This window comes from Anomalospiza imberbis, chromosome 8 (assembly GCF_031753505.1).
Source record: "Anomalospiza imberbis isolate Cuckoo-Finch-1a 21T00152 chromosome 8, ASM3175350v1, whole genome shotgun sequence".
Taxonomy (NCBI): Eukaryota; Metazoa; Chordata; class Aves; order Passeriformes; family Viduidae; genus Anomalospiza; species Anomalospiza imberbis.
In genome coordinates, this window is record NC_089688.1 from 8925088 (window position 1) to 8943786 (window position 18699).

The following is an 18699-nucleotide window of genomic DNA, read 5'->3' on the forward strand; positions in this document are numbered from 1 at the left end:
TCCTTCCCTGTGGGAGGGAAAGTCTTTTACCAATATTTACACACCTGTATCTGGAATTGTGAGACTGAAAACACTGCTTGACTACTGCCCAACATTTGGGCACCAGAAGTGTCCAAATGTTTCCTACAGATCTGCCTCTGCACTTGCCTGACTTTCACATGGGAGAGCACTGCTCGGGGCCCAGGCAGGTGCAGTCCCTGCACAGGTCTGGTCTAGTCCCATGGCAGGCAGAGCCCAGAGAGTGTTTATGCATCTTGCGCAGGCAGTCTCAAGTCTTGGAGACAGACACCAGGACATGCAATTTCCTCCCACATGAATACCCTGTGTCAGTGAGTGGGAACAGGGTAGTGCTGTGCCCATGCAATGGCTCAATGAGCCTCTATTTTCTCCCTGTCCCTTCCTCAGACTGGCTGTCACCCAGATGTGGGGAGCAGAAGCCAGAGGTCTGAGCCACATTTGTCAGAGGTAATAAAGGTTTCTTGTTTCTTTTGAAGTAGAAGGGTCTTTGATTAAAGAGACAAAATATTTTATTAATTATTCAACTAAACTTTGTTGTATGCCTGTTTAGTTCATTGAAAGGAAGTCTATGCTTTCAATGAGCATTCAAAAAAGTGTAATGAGAGGTGATGGAAGGAAAGTGAAAAGTGGAATGATGGAGGAGATGTGTCAGAAACATCCCACTGGAGAAGGTACATTCACTATGGAAGTGCTGGGACCCCCTGCCCTAGGTAAGTGCTGAGGGAAGCAAACACTAGCAAAATCATTTTTTGCTGACAGGTCATGGTCTGGACAATCAAGAATTTCTTTTACTCATCTCACCCTGTGAATTATTGAAGTGGACTTTGTACATGTGATACCACTGTCACACAAGCTGTTAACTTAATCCCACTGTGATGAGACAGCACCCAGTGCCAGCAGAGTGTGTCCACCATTTGTCCCCAGAGAGGACTCTGGGCACTTGAACTCTGAGCTCTGAGGGGATCCAACAAGCCAGGAACAGCGGCTGCCATGTGTTGCATCAACCTTGCCATACAAGTGAACAACAAAGTGCTGAAAACCAATTTTCCCCCAGGTAACAGCAAAACTTCCTCTCCATGTAAAACTGCAGTTAAGCTTTATTGAGTGATTTGTTCTGATAGAGCTCACAGCCTTTGCGATCTCCCCCGGTTATGTCCTAGCCAAGGGCTGAAGGGCATGCAGGGCCTGGTTTTTCAAAGATGTTTGTCTGGGATGAAGGAGAGGAAGCAGTGGCTCTCTACAGAATATCCCAAACAGCATTGCACTAATTTAAATGCAAATCAGGTAATAATACACTTAAAATCCCACTTCATTTGAAAGTCCTATGTTTGTGTCTGCATAATGCATGTCCTAAAACTGAATTCACAGAGTACCCAATTAAAAACTGAAGGGCTGTTTTTCTAATACTGTTCTCTATCAAATCACATTCTCACCTCTTTGACACATTGAATTTAGGTTTAACTCTTTCATAAATGCATCGAAACCCTACCAAATCACAAGAAGATACTCCATACTGTTAATAGCATAGCAGAAAAAGCTCAAATTAAAATTGCACTTTCTGAATATCAGACAAACCCCTGCCCACACGAGTTTGAAGCAGCACCGACTTTCTCTGTCAAGCTTTGGCACTGCTTTTTTGTGTGGATCCCAGCATGCAAAGCAGCTCTGCTTCTCCACCCTTCCCCTCCCACTAAGCCCAACTAGGGTGGGCAGCACAACTGTGTGCCAGAAGGGCAGAGCTATAGCACTCCTTCCTCTCAGTGTGCCTAGAAAATGTACACAGCTCTCCTGTAGACTTTACATCCCAGCTCACATCCTCAGCTTTCCCAGCCAGTCACTCCTGGGATAGGACCAGTTATTTATTTCCCCAGTCCCATGCCAGATTTTAAGGTGGGAGTCAAGCCTTTCTCATCTTCCTAGCCTTTCTAAGTTAAAGACCAGACAATTTTTTGTTGTCTTTTCTAGTCCCGAATCTGCAGGATATTGTGTGACTCCACAGCAGTCTGCATATTTAAGGATGGTTTCACTTGCTCCAGATGACAGTAGAAACATGACACTTCACCTGGATGTTACCTCAAGATTGAAAGTAGAAGGTAAAGAACTCCATTTGCACTGGTCTTACATTGATCTCATGCTTTGAAGCAGAGCTAACAGATAATTCCTGGAGGATGTTACCACCTGTGTAAAGGAAGAATCAGTTAAACCTACTTTTCTCCCAGAACTGTATATCAGTATTTGACCTGAACAGCTAATATAGCTTAATTAGAACAACTTTAGTTTGATTTCCTAAATTACTAACATATGACTTACAATAATTATCTGTGAGCAAACCATTGCATTTCTTAAAACAGTTCTGTTTCATGGCATAATCGTCACATCCCTTCCATACTAATATCAGTCTCCTTTAGCAGCCATGAATGTTGAACACTGCACACTTTGTAAACTTCTGGAGTGATCTGTGTAGAACTTTTTAGCCCTAACACATCATTGCATTTGCCTTGCTAATGGGCAACACACCTATCTATAAATCCCAACCCTGGTAAAATTAAGAATACCCAAATAAATTTCAATACTTTTTAATTAACGTCACTTGCCCATTTTCATGTGTAAAACATAAGATGTAGCTCTGATTAATTACTTCTGACCTTCATCAGGTAATAGAGCAGAAGGGTTCATGTCACTGATATATGAGAGGGTGCTCAAAGCTGCCACAGAAGATGTGTGAAAGGAAAGGAAACCAGAGCAGTTTCTAATTTCCCTGTGGTGCTTAAGATTTAACTCACAGCTGTTTGGGCTGTGTATTTGTAGTTGCCAACTATTTCCAGTGCCATGAGTTGTGAAGCCCTCCTAGCACTTAAAGAATCAGTTTTGGGTTTCTTTTCCCCAAACACAAATAACTGCTCATCGCAGGCAACAGACTGTGAAGGTGCAGAATGTGGAGAAAAAGCCTGAGGACTCCGACACAGAGAAGGGAGTCAGACGTTACATGTCAGAGGTGAGAAGACAGTGCTGCTGGGGGTGCTGACACTTTTGGACTTCTGGTCCTGGCCAGTGTCAGTGATGCACCCTGGCATTACCAGGTGGAGTAACTTTTGGAATAGCCTGAAATTCTGGGGGCCCCTTGGCCTGTGGCTCTGCCCATGCTGTGGTATCTGCCCCAGCTGGCATTAACCAGGACTTCTACCTTCAGTCTCAGCAGATACTGAGAGCTGAATGCAGCAAAAGTCCAAACTAACTTTCTACCTTTTCAAATCCTCATTTTTAAGCACTCTAATTAATATCTAACATCAGTTCAAAAGGCTTACTGTTGTCTTTTAAATGTAATGTTAACTCACAGAGTGAATAAATATTATGCAATATATTCCATTAATTTTCTGTTGTGATTTTGTAACTCAGCCAGCCACCTGATGCACAGGTTTTTGGTTCCATCATATGGAAGGAATACTATGCAAATGTCCCTCTTCCCTCTGCTCTGGGCTCAATTATAATGATTATGCCATGTCAATTTGGGCAAGAGTAATTTGCTCACTTTTCTTTTTTTTTCAATTTGGAATCAGGATAATTATATTAATGCTAAAGATAATATTACATTAGATAAGGAGTCATGCTGCCATGCTGTCAGCAGTGTGGGTTTTACTCAGCAATTCATGCTACCTAGTGCTTTGAGCAGGAGGTAAAGCAAGCAGTGGCACAGATCAGACACCCATATTGAGTCCAAAATGCTGAGCAGAGATTTCTACTTGGAAGAATAATAGTTGGAGCTGGGGAAATCTAGGTAGGTATTAGAACAGAATTAGAGAGCAATATTTACCTGAACTGATTAGGAGTCTATAAAATATTGTTATAATAGGGTGCATGTTTAATGTTTTATATAAGCACGCTTCAGTTTTAAATGTTTTCCTAAACTCCTGGTGTCCCTTTCAGGCAGACTATCCCAGCCAGCACCTGCAGGGCCCTTGCACTGAAAACCCAGCAGTGGAAACAAGCTGGGAGGGCATCTGGAAGGTATTTGCTGCTGAATCCTGGGCACATCTTCCCTTGAGCTGTGACAAGCGGCCTGGTGGATTCCAGAGAGCTTCTTCCTTCCTTTCACTAACACTCCACACAAAAGTTAATCTACCTGACTAATGGGCTGAGAACAGCTGAAATCCACGTATTTGGTGTGGCTTCGCTGTGGCTGTGTTCTCAGGTTTTGGCAAGAAAAATAAGTAGGTCTCTGTTAGTGATTTGATTCCAAAAAATGCCAGAGCCCCACAATGCTGGGTGTCATTTTATCTGAGTTTTTGCAAATTCAAGTAAGAAAATCACTCCAGGAAAGAAATCAGCAAGGAATTGAAAAAGAGACCTGCTGTGAATATATAATTAAAAATCTCGTTGACCCATTGAGGGGGAAAGAGGATTCCTGTTTGAAATAACAAAGGAGTGGTGCAAAAGTTGACAAGAGCTCTCTGAAATGACAGGCGGAATAGGCACGGCAGAGGAATACTCAGAACCTTGTTTTCTGTGACTCTTCCTCACTTGGGTACTAATGAAGTCCTAAACTTAGGAGAACTGTCAGTGCCCACCCTAGTTCATCAGTGCCTGTTTGCCAACACAAATCTTTACTCGAGAAGAAAAGTATGGGTATGAGTATGGCCATCCAAACAGAGACACTTTGTACCCCAGAAAATGGCAATGAGGAACCCAAAGCCCAAAAATCTGGAGAGCCATTTGGCTACTGACTCTGCCAATAGTTTACTTGTACAAAGTACCTTTGTACTGGGGATTGATGGCAGGAAATATAAACTCCAAAGGCTAGTGGAAACCTGGGAAATGCCAGAGGTTAAAGCCAGAAACTTTTATTAATATGGTAATGCTAGGAAAGGAAGTGAGTTTAAACATAATTTCTGAACTAAAAGGATCTTACCACAAAGCCACAGGAGGAAAATGTGGGTTTGTTAATTTGGCTTCTTTTTTTTTCCCTTCCCCTGAGAGCTGCTAGTGCTGGTCACCTGCCTTACCCAGGCAAGGCCTTCTGTGATGATGGGATTTGCAATCTGCCTTGAGCAGGCAACTGGAAAGATGACCAGATTAGCAGTTTCTTATAAAAATACACATAAATCACAGCTCTTACCATCTAACATTATCCCACCTGACAAGAAAAGGGGGTTGTGATTAAAACTTTTAAGAAGAGAAACAAGTTTGGGCTGGTTTCTGTTCTCATAAGTGTCTGCTCAGGGACTGAAGGAAGGAGAAGGAAGTCAGGCTGGCAGAGACGAAAGTTGGCCATGCCCAAACACTGCACTTCAGTAGTTTTCCAGCACTCTGTAAAGTTCAGTTCAGTGGCTTTCTTCTGCCTGTGATGGTGGAACAGGTTTTTTTGCTGTTTTGATTATAAAAAAACAAACGGCACAAATTAACAAACAAAGACAGTGTGATGGAGCAAAAATCTCAATCTGGGCACACCCTCTCATCAGGGAGGGTAAATAAACAGCTTTTCTCTATTTTCAGCTCTCATTCTTCAGATTTGAACTCCACCCATGGTACCAGTCACCCCCAAAAAAATCGGCAGGTCTCCTGGCAGATGTATAAAACCAGAACAAGTCAGGACACTATCACATAGTGTGCTATACATCACCAGGTGCTCAATTTTATCAAAGGAGAGGAATCAGAAGCCACAATGTCGGGTAAAAGCTTCCAGGGACTGAAGGAACAAGCTGAAGGTGCAGCAAAAGATGCTGGTAAGAAAGATTAAATATTGTTGTATATTTGGAGGGGGGCTTAGCTGCTAAATACCACAACCCATAGCTGCATCGGTGCTAGCAGGACACAGCTTCCTTTTTTTTCCTCTCTTTGCAAGTTTTGGCCATCACCTGGAGAAGACCACAGGCCAGCCATAGCTCTCAAAGCTGCCTCAATCCACTCACCCACTTCTCCCTCTGTGGCTCCTGGGCATTGTCCAACTCTTATCACTCTCCAAAATGTTAAACTTAATATTTTTAGAGCAGTGAAGCCTTTTTTTTGGTGATAACAGCCTTCTTATATTTAGCATTTGCACTGCTCAGGGTGGTCTTTTTTCATGCTCTGTGGTGGTTTTTAATCAGCTCTCCTTTTATTATGTTGGAATTAAGCTTTGATTAACATTTGCCATTTGGCCTGCCAGTGTCTTCTGGTAATGTAACTACATTGACTGCAATGGATAGTTTCTAATGTATAGGACATGTTTCTGATGTGTTCTTCAGCACTGATCACCAGACTGCAGGGTTTATAAAGCCCTGTATGCACATTTCTGTCATAGCAATGCCCATGTTCTAAGGCCAAGAACTGTTGTCATTAGCACTGGGCACTGAAAACCAACTTTTCAATGTAAAACATAAAAGCTTTTCCTTTAAATGAAAAATTGCAAAATGTGTACAGCTTATAGTAGCTTTTTACAGTATATTCCCCACCGTGTTTCCCTGCTGCTCTTTCCTGGTAGCATATAATTTGATTAGATACGGTTCTGGATTCTGGTCTTGCAAACACTTCCTTCTGTAGCTGAAATATAGGAGTAACATCATTGATTATATTGAAGTTACAGAAAGTTTCCATTTATCTGGGGACAAATGTGTAGTAGCCCCACAAACACTACAGAACCCCTTTCTGGAAAACAAAAGAGTCTTTGTTGCATCCTGAAAATATTCCTGCCACTGACAGGGCACTTCACTGTTTCATAAACTATCAGCTATCTTACAATTGCAAGGCATCTCACTTTTTTAATGTTTCATATTCTGGAGTTGATCTGTTATGTTTCTAGTTTCTGCTCCTCTTCTTCTACTCATATCTTGTTTGTAAAAATCTCCTGTCTCCTGTCCAGCTCTGTTTAATGCACTTGCTTCCATTTTAGAACATGCCCTACTCCCAAATGGCCCATAGGGAAAATGTACATTAGATGGCCAACCTACCCCAAGCATAATAAGGTAGAAAAATCAATAAAAGCAAGTGTAGTGTTAAATAAGCAGCTTGCAGCTCAATGTCATCATTCCAACTCACTGCTAATCTTTCCTTATCTCCTGCTTATCTGCCATTGATTTGCTCAGCTGACCGAAGGTGCCAGGTGAGTGCTAATCTCGGAGCAAGCTGCCGTGGCAGCACACAGTGCCCAGGGTGCCCTGTGAAGGGCACAGCCTCAGCCTGCTCTGTACCAGCACAGGCACTTGCCAGGGCCCCAGCCTGCTGCAGGCACGCAGAAAGCTGGCTGATGTACCAGAAATGCAAACAGCTGGAAAGGATTTTGATTTTGTTTTCCCTTAATTACAGCAAACACACTGGGACAGGCCACTCAGGATGCAGTCAACCAGATTACAGATGCAAGCCAGAAAGGTAGGAGCAATGACGTTCAAAGCAAGATGGAGCAGCTCAACACAAGCCAGAAGCGGCCCGTGCTCATTCTCCTCTGTCCCACAGGTGTTCTCAGGCTGAAAGTCCTTGGTTTCAGTGACCACTTTGTATAACCTTTAACATTTTATACCAACTTTAACAACTTTATAACAACTTGTATAAATCTCACAAAAGGATTTCAGGATCTGTTGCTTAGTAGCTCCACACGTGCTGGCAGACTGTAACTGACACTCCTCAGCCACCGAGTTTTACGCACAGCATTCAGACATTGGCTTCCTATTTAGAAAACTTGTGAGGACAGCTCTTCTTTCCAGAGGATTAAGTAACTCTGTGTTACATCTTGCTCCCCCCACCCCAGCCTTGAGGGCAGGGGTCTGTCCAGGTCCAGCTCTAAACTGGATCCCAGCACCTGCTGGGGCAGCAGCCGGGGTCAAACACTACTGATCCTGCAGGTGAAAAGGTGTTGTCAAGCAAGTGTTGGCATCTTGCAGCTGGGCATTGGGAACAAGTTAAACTAAAAACTAGACTGATTTTTTAAAATAGCTTCATAAGATTCTAAGTATGAGTAATTGCTAATATAAGTATTGGCAATTTTGGGGTCTAAAATATTTTATGAAAGCCAAAATGCACTGGCAGTATCCCCTTAGAGCTGACACCTTCCACAGCTCCATGGATGTGACAAGAAGGGCAGGCTTAGGCACCTGTTGATGTTAGATGAGGAGGCAGCAAAATGTCTAGAATCTTTTTTGGAGATATATCACTCCTTTTTTGTAGTCTAATCATTTTCACACCTCTCTTCTATCATAAGTATTAAACCATGTTGCATTTTTCCAACTTTCTGCTTATCTTTTTCCCTCTCTTGCAGCTTTTGACAAGGCTTCCAAGACAGCACAAGATGGAGTAGAAAAAGTGGCCGGACAGGCTGCAGAAGCAATGTCTGGCTTTGGGAAAAAATGTGGATTTAAAAAATGATTCTAATTCAAGTCAACAGTACTGCTTGTATAAATCTCTCTTTGGTCTGCTATTACCTACTTCTTTGTGTAGAAAAATGAATTCTTTTTGATATCTGGATAATTTTGTTCTCTTCAAATACAATTTTTTAAGGCAGAAGGTCCTCCTCATCCTTTACATAGAAAACATACATCATTTAGCACGTCTGCTCACAATTGTCAACATGGCTGAAAAGGTTTCAGCAATGCTGTTGCCCTGCTCTTACAACAGCTCAGTGATTATTGCCACATTTGCTGAGTGTATTTACAAAACCAGTGAAACTGTTCATAATTAGGACATCAGAACAGTCATGTGATGAAACTGATTCTTCTTCTAATAATCAAAAATTAAATTGGGGTTATATTTCTTGTCAGTTGTTTGTTTGTTCCCATCCTCTGCACTTTAAGATAAATAAAGGTACTGTAAGATTTCCCCTACTCAGATCATCTTGTTATTTAATCTCGTTATTTTGCTGGGGTTTTCAGTGAAGGATTGCACAGAATCTTGCTAAGCTCTTTTGCCCTCTGATTCAGAGCCCTGTGAGGTCACTGTAAGGGAGGGGAGTACTGAACCCTTCTGCAGTCTGGCAGATGGACAGAAACCAACAGCCCTGCACTGCAGAGGAGCCCTGTGGTGTCTGGGAGTGAACAGAATCGTGGTGTCCACCCGCTTCTCCGTTCTCCTACACATCTGGTGCCCATCTAAGTCAGTATCTTGTTTCCATCATCCACAACACATCTCCTGTTAAGTCTCCTGGGGACAAACCCAGGGCATTACCCCAGTGCTCGCTTGGGACACTGCTTTTGAAGCTGAGTGGCAGCACTGAGGTGCGAGGGGTCCCTGAGGGTGCTCTGCTCTCACTCCAGCCACGCCTGAGCTGTGGTTTGTGGGCAGGCTGTGGGCAGGCTGTGTGGGTGCTCCGAGGCAGTCCCGCCAGCCATGGCTTGTGCAGGGATGGAGCTGTTGCCACACAGGCAAGGGGGCAATCTTGCCTAGGAGATGGAAATATTTATTTGAGATCGCTGCTTGCTGGGCAATCAGAGGCTGTGCAGCCAGACAGGATGCCCTCTTAGTGCTGCCTCTGTCAACAGAAGGCACTAATACCCACTCACTCACAGTAAGTGCTCTTAACTCAGCCTCAGGCTGTTTCTCATTGCTAGGCAATATCTCCTTTCTTTTTTTTTTTCCTTTTTTCTTTCCCTCTCTTGCTTTGAAGCCTTACCAGACTGTTTCAGTAAGAATATAATTTGTGTCTTACAAAAGAAAACCAAAGCATGACCAAAACCATGTGGCTGCAATGAAATAGGGCAGTCCAGGCCTGTTTGAGGTATCAGTGTCCTACGCCTCTTGACCAAGAGCTGGGGTTGTCCAGGGCTTTTTGGAAGCCAGTCTTTGTGAATTTGGGCCAGGGAGAGACTGGTTCATCACTGAAGCCAAAGACCACCTTTGTCTGCAATCTGCACAAGGACTGCACAAACAGAAAAGCCTTTACAGGACCTTATAAGTAATAGACCATCTGTGAGTAAACATAGTCCAGGGCTTTGCACAGTGCAATGCCCTGTGCGATGGCTCCTGTCATTTAAACCTTTAAAAAGCCTAAATATTTACCCAAGTACAAGCTCACAGAAAAAGCATTAGACTATTGCACTCTCAGTTACTGGGCAACCCCCAATAGTACTTTATTATTTAGTACTTTTCATAGTTACCTTCCTGATGGTGAAATCTTTGGAGACTGAGCTCTTTAGGCTCAGCATTTCAGACACCAGTGTGACCCATACACCACTCTCCATCACACCTTTTTTTTCTGCATGCAAATCACTTAAACGGTACAAAAAAATGTGTACACTCGTAGGTATATTCACCAGTAAAACCTGTTATCCCCTTGCATGACAAACACTGCTCCTCCTGCTTTGTTCATGGGGAATGCAGCCCTGGCTCCTGGTGTGTGGTTTTATATCCCTTTATTCCAGTTTTCTTCGGTAACTACACAGTTGTCAGTTCCCACTGCACTGGCCCAGTGTTGGCAGCAGTGCTGGCAGGGTAGGCACTGGACAGCCTGGCTGGAGGGACTATGGGAGGTCACCCACTGGGTTAAGAGAGGAGAAATCACTTTATGCATCCAGCCAGGGAGCACCCAGAGGCAGTTCCTGACTCCTGCTCCCCAGTGCAGGGATGCCCTTGTTGCTCCAGAAGCCTGATCGGAGTATTTCACATCTCTTTGTCCTGAGATGCAGACTGTGCCATGGGCACCCGTGAGTCTGAGTCACTTGCTGGCAAGTGTTTCCAGGTCTAAACTTAAGCACTTTGCTCCACAAGTAAGGTCCCTGCCTTAGTCACAGTGCTCTTTGGTCTGGAAGTATTCGGGGCTCTCTCTCTCACATCACACAGGGACCCATGACCCAGCTCAGGACTGCATCCTCCGATCCCAGCTGAAGCCTCCAGATGTTCTGTAAAAGTAAAGCAGACGTGCCTAGAGCTCCTAGCAGCTCCTGTGCCATCAGCCCTGGACATGTGAAGTTATCTAACACCAGAGTTCTCAAACTTCCTTATATTTGGTGGTGGGTGTGCCTGCAGCTGCCTGAGCTGTAAAATGCTGAGCAACAAGGATTCGTGTTTCAACCTGGCTGGGCTGCCCAGCCTGAGCACCTCTGCTCCATGGGCCACTCCAATGCCCCAGAGACCTTCCCAGTGTGGCTGAGGGGCAAACAGCCCTCCTTGTCTCCTCTTCACAGCTCAACAGGCCAGGGGCATGGGAGGGCACAGATTTTACCAGATTTTTATCCTTCTCTTGGGTGAATACTGTAGTTAATGGTCTAAAGGTTATCAAGAATCCAAGCTCCCTGAAACCTGTCTTTGCAGCTGTAGTTTCCTGTCATGTGGCAAAGTGAGATCAAGAAACCTGGAGATGAATAAACTGTTGGTGTGTTGGGCGCTGCTGCCATGTGCCACTGGGATGTCCTGGAGCTGAGCTGCTGTGCAGGCTGCACGCTCTGCCCGGGTTGTGCCATTTCACCAGACCTCAAACAATGTCAGGTGGCCTCACCCAGCCTCTCTCCTCCCCAGAGAGGAGCAGCAGCAGCGTGCAAAAAACTGGGCCCCTCTTGGCCGCACCTCCCGGGTAACCATGATTGTTGGATTAGCAATGTTGGAAAGGACATCCCAGCCACTCCTCGAAGTCTGTGGTTATGAACAATGTCGTCCAGCTCCCTTTTGGGGCTGTCAGCAGCATCTGGCCCCCAGGGGCCATGGCAGCACTGGGGTTTCCTGCCCATAGGACAAATTGACCTCATGTTCCTTTCACATCTGAAGTTTATTTCCCACCAGTCACACAGGTGGACCCTTCACTCAAATCCCCACCAGGTGTGGCAAATAAGGACCTTTCTCCAAAACCTGCTGCACCTGGGCTGGGGCTGCCCGGCTGTAGGTTGGGGAGCCTTTAAAGGGGCTGTGAGAGGCTTCCCAGGGGAGCTGCTGGCTGCGGACATGGTGGGCAGGTAGGTGTGCGAAGCGGCAGTGCGCTGGGAGGGAGGGTGGGTAAGTGTTGGTGGTGTGGGTGCTGAGCCTGGGGGATGAGGGCCCTGCAGCCCGTGCCCGTGGTGAAGGCTCTGGGCTTTGTCTGTGCCCAGCAGCTCGGCGTGTCCGCCCGTGCCGGCTGGTGGCTAAGCTCCGGCAGTGTTTGTGTTGGTGCCTCGGCAGCTCCAATCCCCGCGTTCGGCTCTGCCCCGGCATTGCCGGCCCTGGGCGCCGTCCCCTCCCGGCTCGGCGAGGCCGGGGCCGGGGCCGAGCCCTGGCGGGCCGGCAGAGGCAGGCCCGCCCTCGGCAGCCCCGCGCAGGAGCGAGCCGAGCTCCTCGGGCCGTGTCCCTGTGCTGCGGAGGGTGAGGGGCCCAGCAGAGCCCAGGGGCTCCGTGACAGCAGCTGTGCAGTCGGGGAATGCAGATACCGAGATGTGCTGCTGCGATGGCAGATACCGTGACACTGAGTGCGACCTCATGTCAGTCTAAATGCATGCGTGATCAAAGGCCTGGTGCCTGCAGGGAGCTGCACCTCCTCGTGGCTTTTTCATGGCTTTGGTCTATACGAAGTGAGAGAAAGCGGGTCCTTTTTGTATTTGAAAAGTGGAGTGTATTTTAATGCTGTGTTTTCACTCTGTGAGGCAAACATGACCTTTACCTGTGTGTAGGCAGTGTTGGGATGGCATGTGCTCTCTCCTCTCCCATGTTACAATTCAGTATGTACCCGCAGTGCATCAATGTAATGTAATAAGGGTTGGTTCTGTAATTTTATTTCTGTGCTGATGCTGTGTTAGAGAAGACCGGTGCTGTGTGCTGTACCAGTCCATGCTCATGGAAGTTGCTCATGAGCTAATGTGGCTTTCAAAAAAAAAGCTGTACTTGTGGTTCTGGAGTGTGTGGGAGTGGGAACCGTTGTTCACTTTGGAATTAGGATAGGATGAGGAGGGGTAGTTCCGGTGATAATGTGAACACACTTCGGCAAATACACAGACCTGTTGCTGACTCTGAGTCTTGCTGTCTTCACAAATCTCTCTGCTGTCAGTAACTGGAGCAGCAGCAGAACAGGACTAGGAAATTGCAATTTCCTGTGAACAAGGCTGGCTGTGGGTAGTTGAGGATGTCACAGGGAACAATGTGTACGTTTTACTGCTTGGCTGCTGTGCAAAGAATTTTCACTGGTCAGATGCTGGTCTGAGTGATCTGAAATATTTCTGGGTTTGTTTTCTTTTTTCCTGCATTGCAGATCTGTTTTGAACTTTGTCAACAACCGTTGACTTGATATCAGTTTGAAACCAAAATTGTTACTTTCCTTCTGTTTTTTTTGTTGTTGTTTTTTTTTTTTTTTTTGGTTGGGTTTTTGTTTTGGTTTTTTGTTTGTTTGTTTTTTCTTTTTGTTCTTTTTTTTTTTTTTTGTGAGCATGTTCTGGTAGAATTTGCTTTCAGATACAGTGAATAATCCTTTCCCTGCTGTCAGAAGATAAAATGAGGAAGGGAACCCCCTCTACCCTCAGTAACTCTATATCCTATTTAATTGATATAAAGTAGGACTTTGTGGTCTGTAAAAAAAAAAATGGCAGTGGTGGGAAGAAAACAGCTTTTACTGTAATACTGTAAAGGGACATTGCAGAGGAACTGTTGTTCATGAAGTGCTATGCCTGGCATCAAGAGACCTATTCCTAGAGCCTACTGTGGTGGCAGCTGTAGGATACAGAACAGTTTGATAAAATAAACCCTTGGTCTGGGACAGATTATGCATTTTCACCCTGTGTTCAGCAATAATTATTTGATCAGCAGAGTGAAACCCTCTGTCCTATGTGAAATGGCACAACAGTAGTTCTGCTGGAAAACTGGTGATCCCAGAAAAAAGTAAGTTTAGTGTTTTGGGGTGAGGTCAGTTCCTGTGTGTCTGGACAACATAAAGGTACCCTGTGAGAGGAGCCAGGGTTCTGTGGGGGCCACATGCTCAGCAGTCTGCATCCTGCACATCCCATCCCACTGGCTGCAGCTGGGGGGACGAGGCTGGGCAGCTCAGCTTTTTGGCAGCTGCAGCGAGCCCACCTGAACCCCATCAGCTGCTGCTGATGCCTGAGACTCTGGAGGCTGGGCTGGGTCCTGCAAAGTGTTTGCTCTGGGGACAGTAGGGAAGGACACAGACCTACTTTCCTGAGCCAAACCATGGAAATAAGAGGTTAAAATATTAATTATGACACACCACAAAATTATGAGTCTTCTCTAACACAATAAATATTTCATCAGTCGCTTTAGAAAGCAGGGTTAGTGCCTCCCATTTCTTTTTATAACCATGAATTTTAAGTCTCACTGGGAATCAAAAGAATGTGGGCAACAATCATCTGAAACTGGATACTTTTCTATGTAAGGTTTTGAAATGACAGAGTTGATTTAAGCAATTCTTCAGCGGAGTGTTTTGCAATGCAATGTTTTTCTGCCTGGTTCACGACGGGCTGTGCCAGCCTGCATTATCCCCCTGCGGCACTGGAGCCTTTGGTCAGGACAGCTGTGGCATGCACGCTGTTTACCAACTCCCCGATATGGAAAAACAAAGCTTTCATTCCTGGGCTATGGAAAACTTCTGCCGATGAATCCACGCCCTCTCTCCGGGGAGGAAATCATAACAAACATTAATGTCTCTTCACCCTTTTATGCCTGGTATATTAATCACCCAACAAGGGCTCATGACTTTTCCCGGTTCCAGTTTGCATTTGCCCTCTAACTACTGGGAGGAGTCCTGCTTTGTCTATAAAAAGCTGCACTTTGCCAAACAGTGTAACAGAACCGAACTTAGGGATTCACTCGCCCATCTCATCCGGGGAGAGAGGACTGAGCGCAGCCATGTTCGGGATTGGGAAGAAGCTCGCTGGGGAAGCTGTGCAACAAGCTGAAAGTGCTGCACAAGTTGCAGGTAAATACAAATTGCTTCTTTCCCTGCTCCTGTGCCTTGGGTGTTAAAAGTATTCGCTTTGTTCCCGCCCCTGCTGCTGGGAGCAAATCTGCCCCTGGGGCATGAACTCTACAGATGCTGCCCTCAAGGATGAGGTCAGCGCATCCTGTAATCTCCAAGCCCTCTAACACTATAGTAAGTGAAGGTCTGATATTAACTACTGGGTTTCCAACAACTTTTCCTATTCTGGCTCATAGTGTGTGGGTGCCTAGATGATGCATTGATAACAGGACAGCAGAAAGCTGAGAATGGAGGTGAGGCTGCTTATTTAGGGCTTTGCTTCCTAATATGACCAGCCATGACAAATATGAGTTTTGTAGCAGCGCAGTGTACCAGCTCCGAGGGCTCTGATCCACTCGGTACTGCCCAGAGAGGTGCAGTGAAGTGCCCTGATGTCAGTGCTCCAGCACTGCAGTCACACCAAGAGCACAAGTGCAACTGCAGGGGCTCAGGGCATGAGCCAAGTTCACTCCTGCAGAGAGTTTTGCTGAACTGGCCCTGAAGTTAAATAACCATTGTTAGTGGAGCTTTAACATGAAGACCTGCACTGCTGAGATTCCTGAAGTGTTTGTGCTTAGTATGTGAGCACTGGAAACTTTCATATTTCTTTATAGGACATTCAGTTAAACTCTTGAAACCAGTTATTTTGCTGTGACTTCAAATGCTGTAGAAATATTACTTGTGGGCTATGTGCCCAATGAAGCAAGTGAGAAGCCTGCTACTTATTTACCATGACTTGGTTCATTTTGCTAGGAAGATGATGGATGAATAATCCCACAGCCACCTTCTTTTCCAAAGAATTTGGATTTATTCTTAATTCAGCTACTTTTATGCTGAAGCATGAAAGAAAAACATCAGGATGTGGGCAATTGGGAGCCATCAATTTTTCAAATGAAGATTTCTTTCTGATTTTGCCATAAAGTTGTCTTAGAAATGCATATTTTGTGGCAGCTTTTTGATGTTCCTAACTTCTTCAACATGGGGGAAACATCTACTGTTTCCTATGCTGCAAGACAATATGGATGTTTTAGAAGGGGCATTTGTAATCTTCAGAGGAGCTGAGTACTAATCTCAACCAGCTGATGGAACTAAGTGTTTAGGAGTCAACAAACTCTAAGAGCAATGTTTATAAATAGTAGCTGCAGTCCTTCCCCCTCTGTCCCAAGCACTTGAAGCTGAACCAGCTCTTTGGATATCATCTGTCTGAAGCCCTTTGCCTGAACCATGCCTATATCTTCCCAGCAAGTCCTGCTCTGCTGCATGGCTCTTCCAGCTGGAGATGGATTCTGGAACAACAGAGGGGGGTCCCAGGCACTGGGTGTGACTTTGGCCACTTCTGTGCAATCTGCACATACCTCGATGTCAGGCAGTAAATACACAGCACATGATGCTGAACTCATCACACCACTGTTAGTACTGCACTGACTGGAAGGATTCTAGAGGTACCCTCTAAACCCCCATTTAAATGAAAATAAAGGGGGATTAATGCCAGATTTCAAGTAAAAAAAGACTGTCTATCTGGTGGTTTTGCAACTATTCATTACCTTGTTTCTGAACTACTTCTGTTGTGCCTGCACGTGCCCCAAAGGCACAGTCCCACGAGCCATTGCCAAGTAAAGAGTGGCACATCTGAGCTTTGCAAGTATCTAAATTTAGCACCTATTCCATGGGTCCTGAAGGGAGTTACAAACATGGCTGTGACCCAAGACTGCTATGGGAAGCATTTTTCTTAGATGCACCTTATGAGCAGTGAACATCATTCACATTAGGAAACTGCAGCAAAAGATGGCATGTAATGATAATTAGCATGTCTTTTAATTAGTAGAAAATGTCCTAGAAGCTCCAGGTGAAATAGGTCACTGGTTTTACAAAGACGCTTAATAAAACAACTGTTGAAGAGACATTCAGTACCAGCCTGGAGACCTTTGAAGTTTTAAGACACTCCCAGTCCCCTTAAACGTCTTTCCTCACCTCAGCATTTCTCCCTCCTGCCACTTCCATGAGGAATGTCTTGCTCAGTCAGCCACCCCCTCAGTAGCTGTTGTGCAGAAGACACGTCTATGATGTCTTTTTAAAAGTAGTAATTGGAGCCAGGGGTAATAAAATACAGGTCCAATGCAAGGCCATTTGCCCCAGACTTGACTCTTGTAAACAAGACTTCCCTGATTACAGCTTTTGGAAGCTGATCATCCAAATATTTACCACTGTTTTCTAGGCTGCAGGCCTTTAAGACAATACCTTCTCTTGCTCTTCATTTTTCAGTATGTCTTTTTTATTGAATTTTTCCATGCCTTTAAAAATACTCTAGTCTCTTACAGAATACGTTTTCTTTAGGTACAAGAGAAAGTATTAGACTAATAATTTTTGATGTGCTGCTCATACAGCGTGCCAGTTCAGAAAGTGAGCACCAGTTTATGCAGTTGGTAAAAGAATCTTTACCAATCAAAATGCTTTCAGCAGATCCTAGCCAGACTAAGTAAAAGTAAGGTTTCATTGCACCTAATTCTTTACTAGGGTTTGTTTCTTGACAGTCTAGGTCCCCCACATTAACATCTATAATCTTCATCTATACCAAGATACATGGATACTGTGGGGAACTGCAACTAGAGTCTCAATAGCACCTCTACCACTAAATCAGGATGCCCATCCTTAAGGAATAATTATTCATCTTCTAGCCCTGAAATATAACCCTTTGAAAATGTGACTGCTGAAATTAGGGGAAGGCTGCTTAATTGACTTTTTTTTTTTTTCTCTTGACTGCAGTTGACACTGTGAATCAGACTGTGCAGCAAGCAGCAGAACAGGCTAAGGCTGCTGGTCAGAAAGGTATGGTAATGTTTGTGTTTATTTCAAAATGTCATGACCCAGACAGGGTCCTCAACCCTGCCTTGCTCCTTGTCCCACACCTGGTGGGAAAGGGATAGCTATTGCAATGATGCTACAGTTACCTTTGTTTTTTCTCTTTTAAAAGCACTCGATGAAGTCTACAAAGTTGCTGAAACTGGTGAAAAAGCTGTAAAAAATGTAGCAAACCAAGCAACTTCGTGGGGCAAAAGCTTTGGACAATAAAGATCAAAATGTATCACCACTGAAAATTTTTGTAAACAAGTTTCTACTATATATACTCTTAAATAAAGACAATAATTAGACTCTGCCTGGCTTGCATGTATTCCTTTGGTTACACATATAAAAACACACTTACAATCACTGGTCTAGAAAGACCGGATTACTGCACAGAGCAGGCAGCTAGAGCTGTGCCAAGCTACTAATGCAAAGATGTTTTTTGGTTTGTTTTTTTTGGGTTTTTTTGTGGGGTAAGGGCTGGCTTAAAGTGGGCAGCATGTAAAGTCAAGCACTTGAGAGCTGGTCTCCCATTTGTCACTGAGCCTAAGTCCTGATTGTGTGTGTGGCTACAAAGTCTCACAAGCTGGGCACCCAACAGCCCTCTCCAGACAAGGTAAGAACTGCTGTGCCTCTCTGACTATGTTTGTTCCGATCTCATTGGTAAAATGACAGTTAGCTGCAGTGTTGAGGAAGGCTCCAGCGTGTTTGAGGTGTATGTAACCACTGTACAGCAGCACTGTGATGCTCAGAGCCAATGCCAGCAGCAGGACGTTGCACTGCTGCCAGCAGAGCACTTGGCTGCAGTACCTGCTTAGTGCTGAGCTGGGTCGCTGGGGCCACTCCAGCAGCTCCGCACAGCACAGGCACAGCGGGCAATGCAGCCACGCTGTGCCACAGAGGAGGCACTGACCATGTCTGCAGGGCTCCTGTTAAACCCACACAGGGACAGCAGCGGAAAGAATCAGAACCAGGTAATTCTGAGTAATGCATCAACAACCAGAAAAAACCCTCAAAAG

General features: G+C 45.0%; 2 protein-coding genes across 2 annotated transcripts; both read left to right on the plus strand.

Moving 5' to 3' along the window:
* Positions 1 to 262: 262 nt before the first annotated feature.
* On the plus strand, positions 263 to 8807 carry ADIRF (adipogenesis regulatory factor). The gene is made up of 5 exons (XM_068197239.1): positions 263 to 465; positions 569 to 4023; positions 5509 to 5738; positions 7297 to 7359; positions 8243 to 8807. Exons 3-5 carry the CDS (start codon positions 5678 to 5680, stop codon positions 8347 to 8349), a joined length of 231 nt encoding a protein of 76 aa, XP_068053340.1. The 5' UTR covers positions 263 to 465; positions 569 to 4023; positions 5509 to 5677; the 3' UTR covers positions 8350 to 8807.
* Positions 8808 to 14526: 5719 nt separating this feature from the next.
* On the plus strand, positions 14527 to 17993 carry LOC137477885 (adipogenesis regulatory factor-like). The gene is made up of 3 exons (XM_068197240.1): positions 14527 to 14800; positions 17603 to 17665; positions 17811 to 17993. Exons 1-3 carry the CDS (start codon positions 14731 to 14733, stop codon positions 17906 to 17908), a joined length of 231 nt encoding a protein of 76 aa, XP_068053341.1. The 5' UTR covers positions 14527 to 14730; the 3' UTR covers positions 17909 to 17993.
* Positions 17994 to 18699: the final 706 nt, after the last annotated feature.

Bases quoted from the DNA above. Each gene is read 5' to 3' on its own strand.
- ADIRF (XM_068197239.1), top strand. From the start codon at position 5,678: ATGTCGGGTAAAAGCTTCCAGGGACTGAAGGAACAAGCTGAAGGTGCA. The intron at 5,739-7,296 runs GTAAGAAAGATT...CCTTAATTACAG, and splicing joins AGGTGCAGCAAAAGATGCTG to CAAACACACTGGGACAGGCC. The intron at 7,360-8,242 runs GTAGGAGCAATG...CCTCTCTTGCAG, and splicing joins TACAGATGCAAGCCAGAAAG to CTTTTGACAAGGCTTCCAAG.
- LOC137477885 (XM_068197240.1), top strand. From the start codon at position 14,731: ATGTTCGGGATTGGGAAGAAGCTCGCTGGGGAAGCTGTGCAACAAGCT. The intron at 14,801-17,602 runs GTAAATACAAAT...TCTTGACTGCAG, and splicing joins AAGTGCTGCACAAGTTGCAG to TTGACACTGTGAATCAGACT. The intron at 17,666-17,810 runs GTATGGTAATGT...CTCTTTTAAAAG, and splicing joins TAAGGCTGCTGGTCAGAAAG to CACTCGATGAAGTCTACAAA.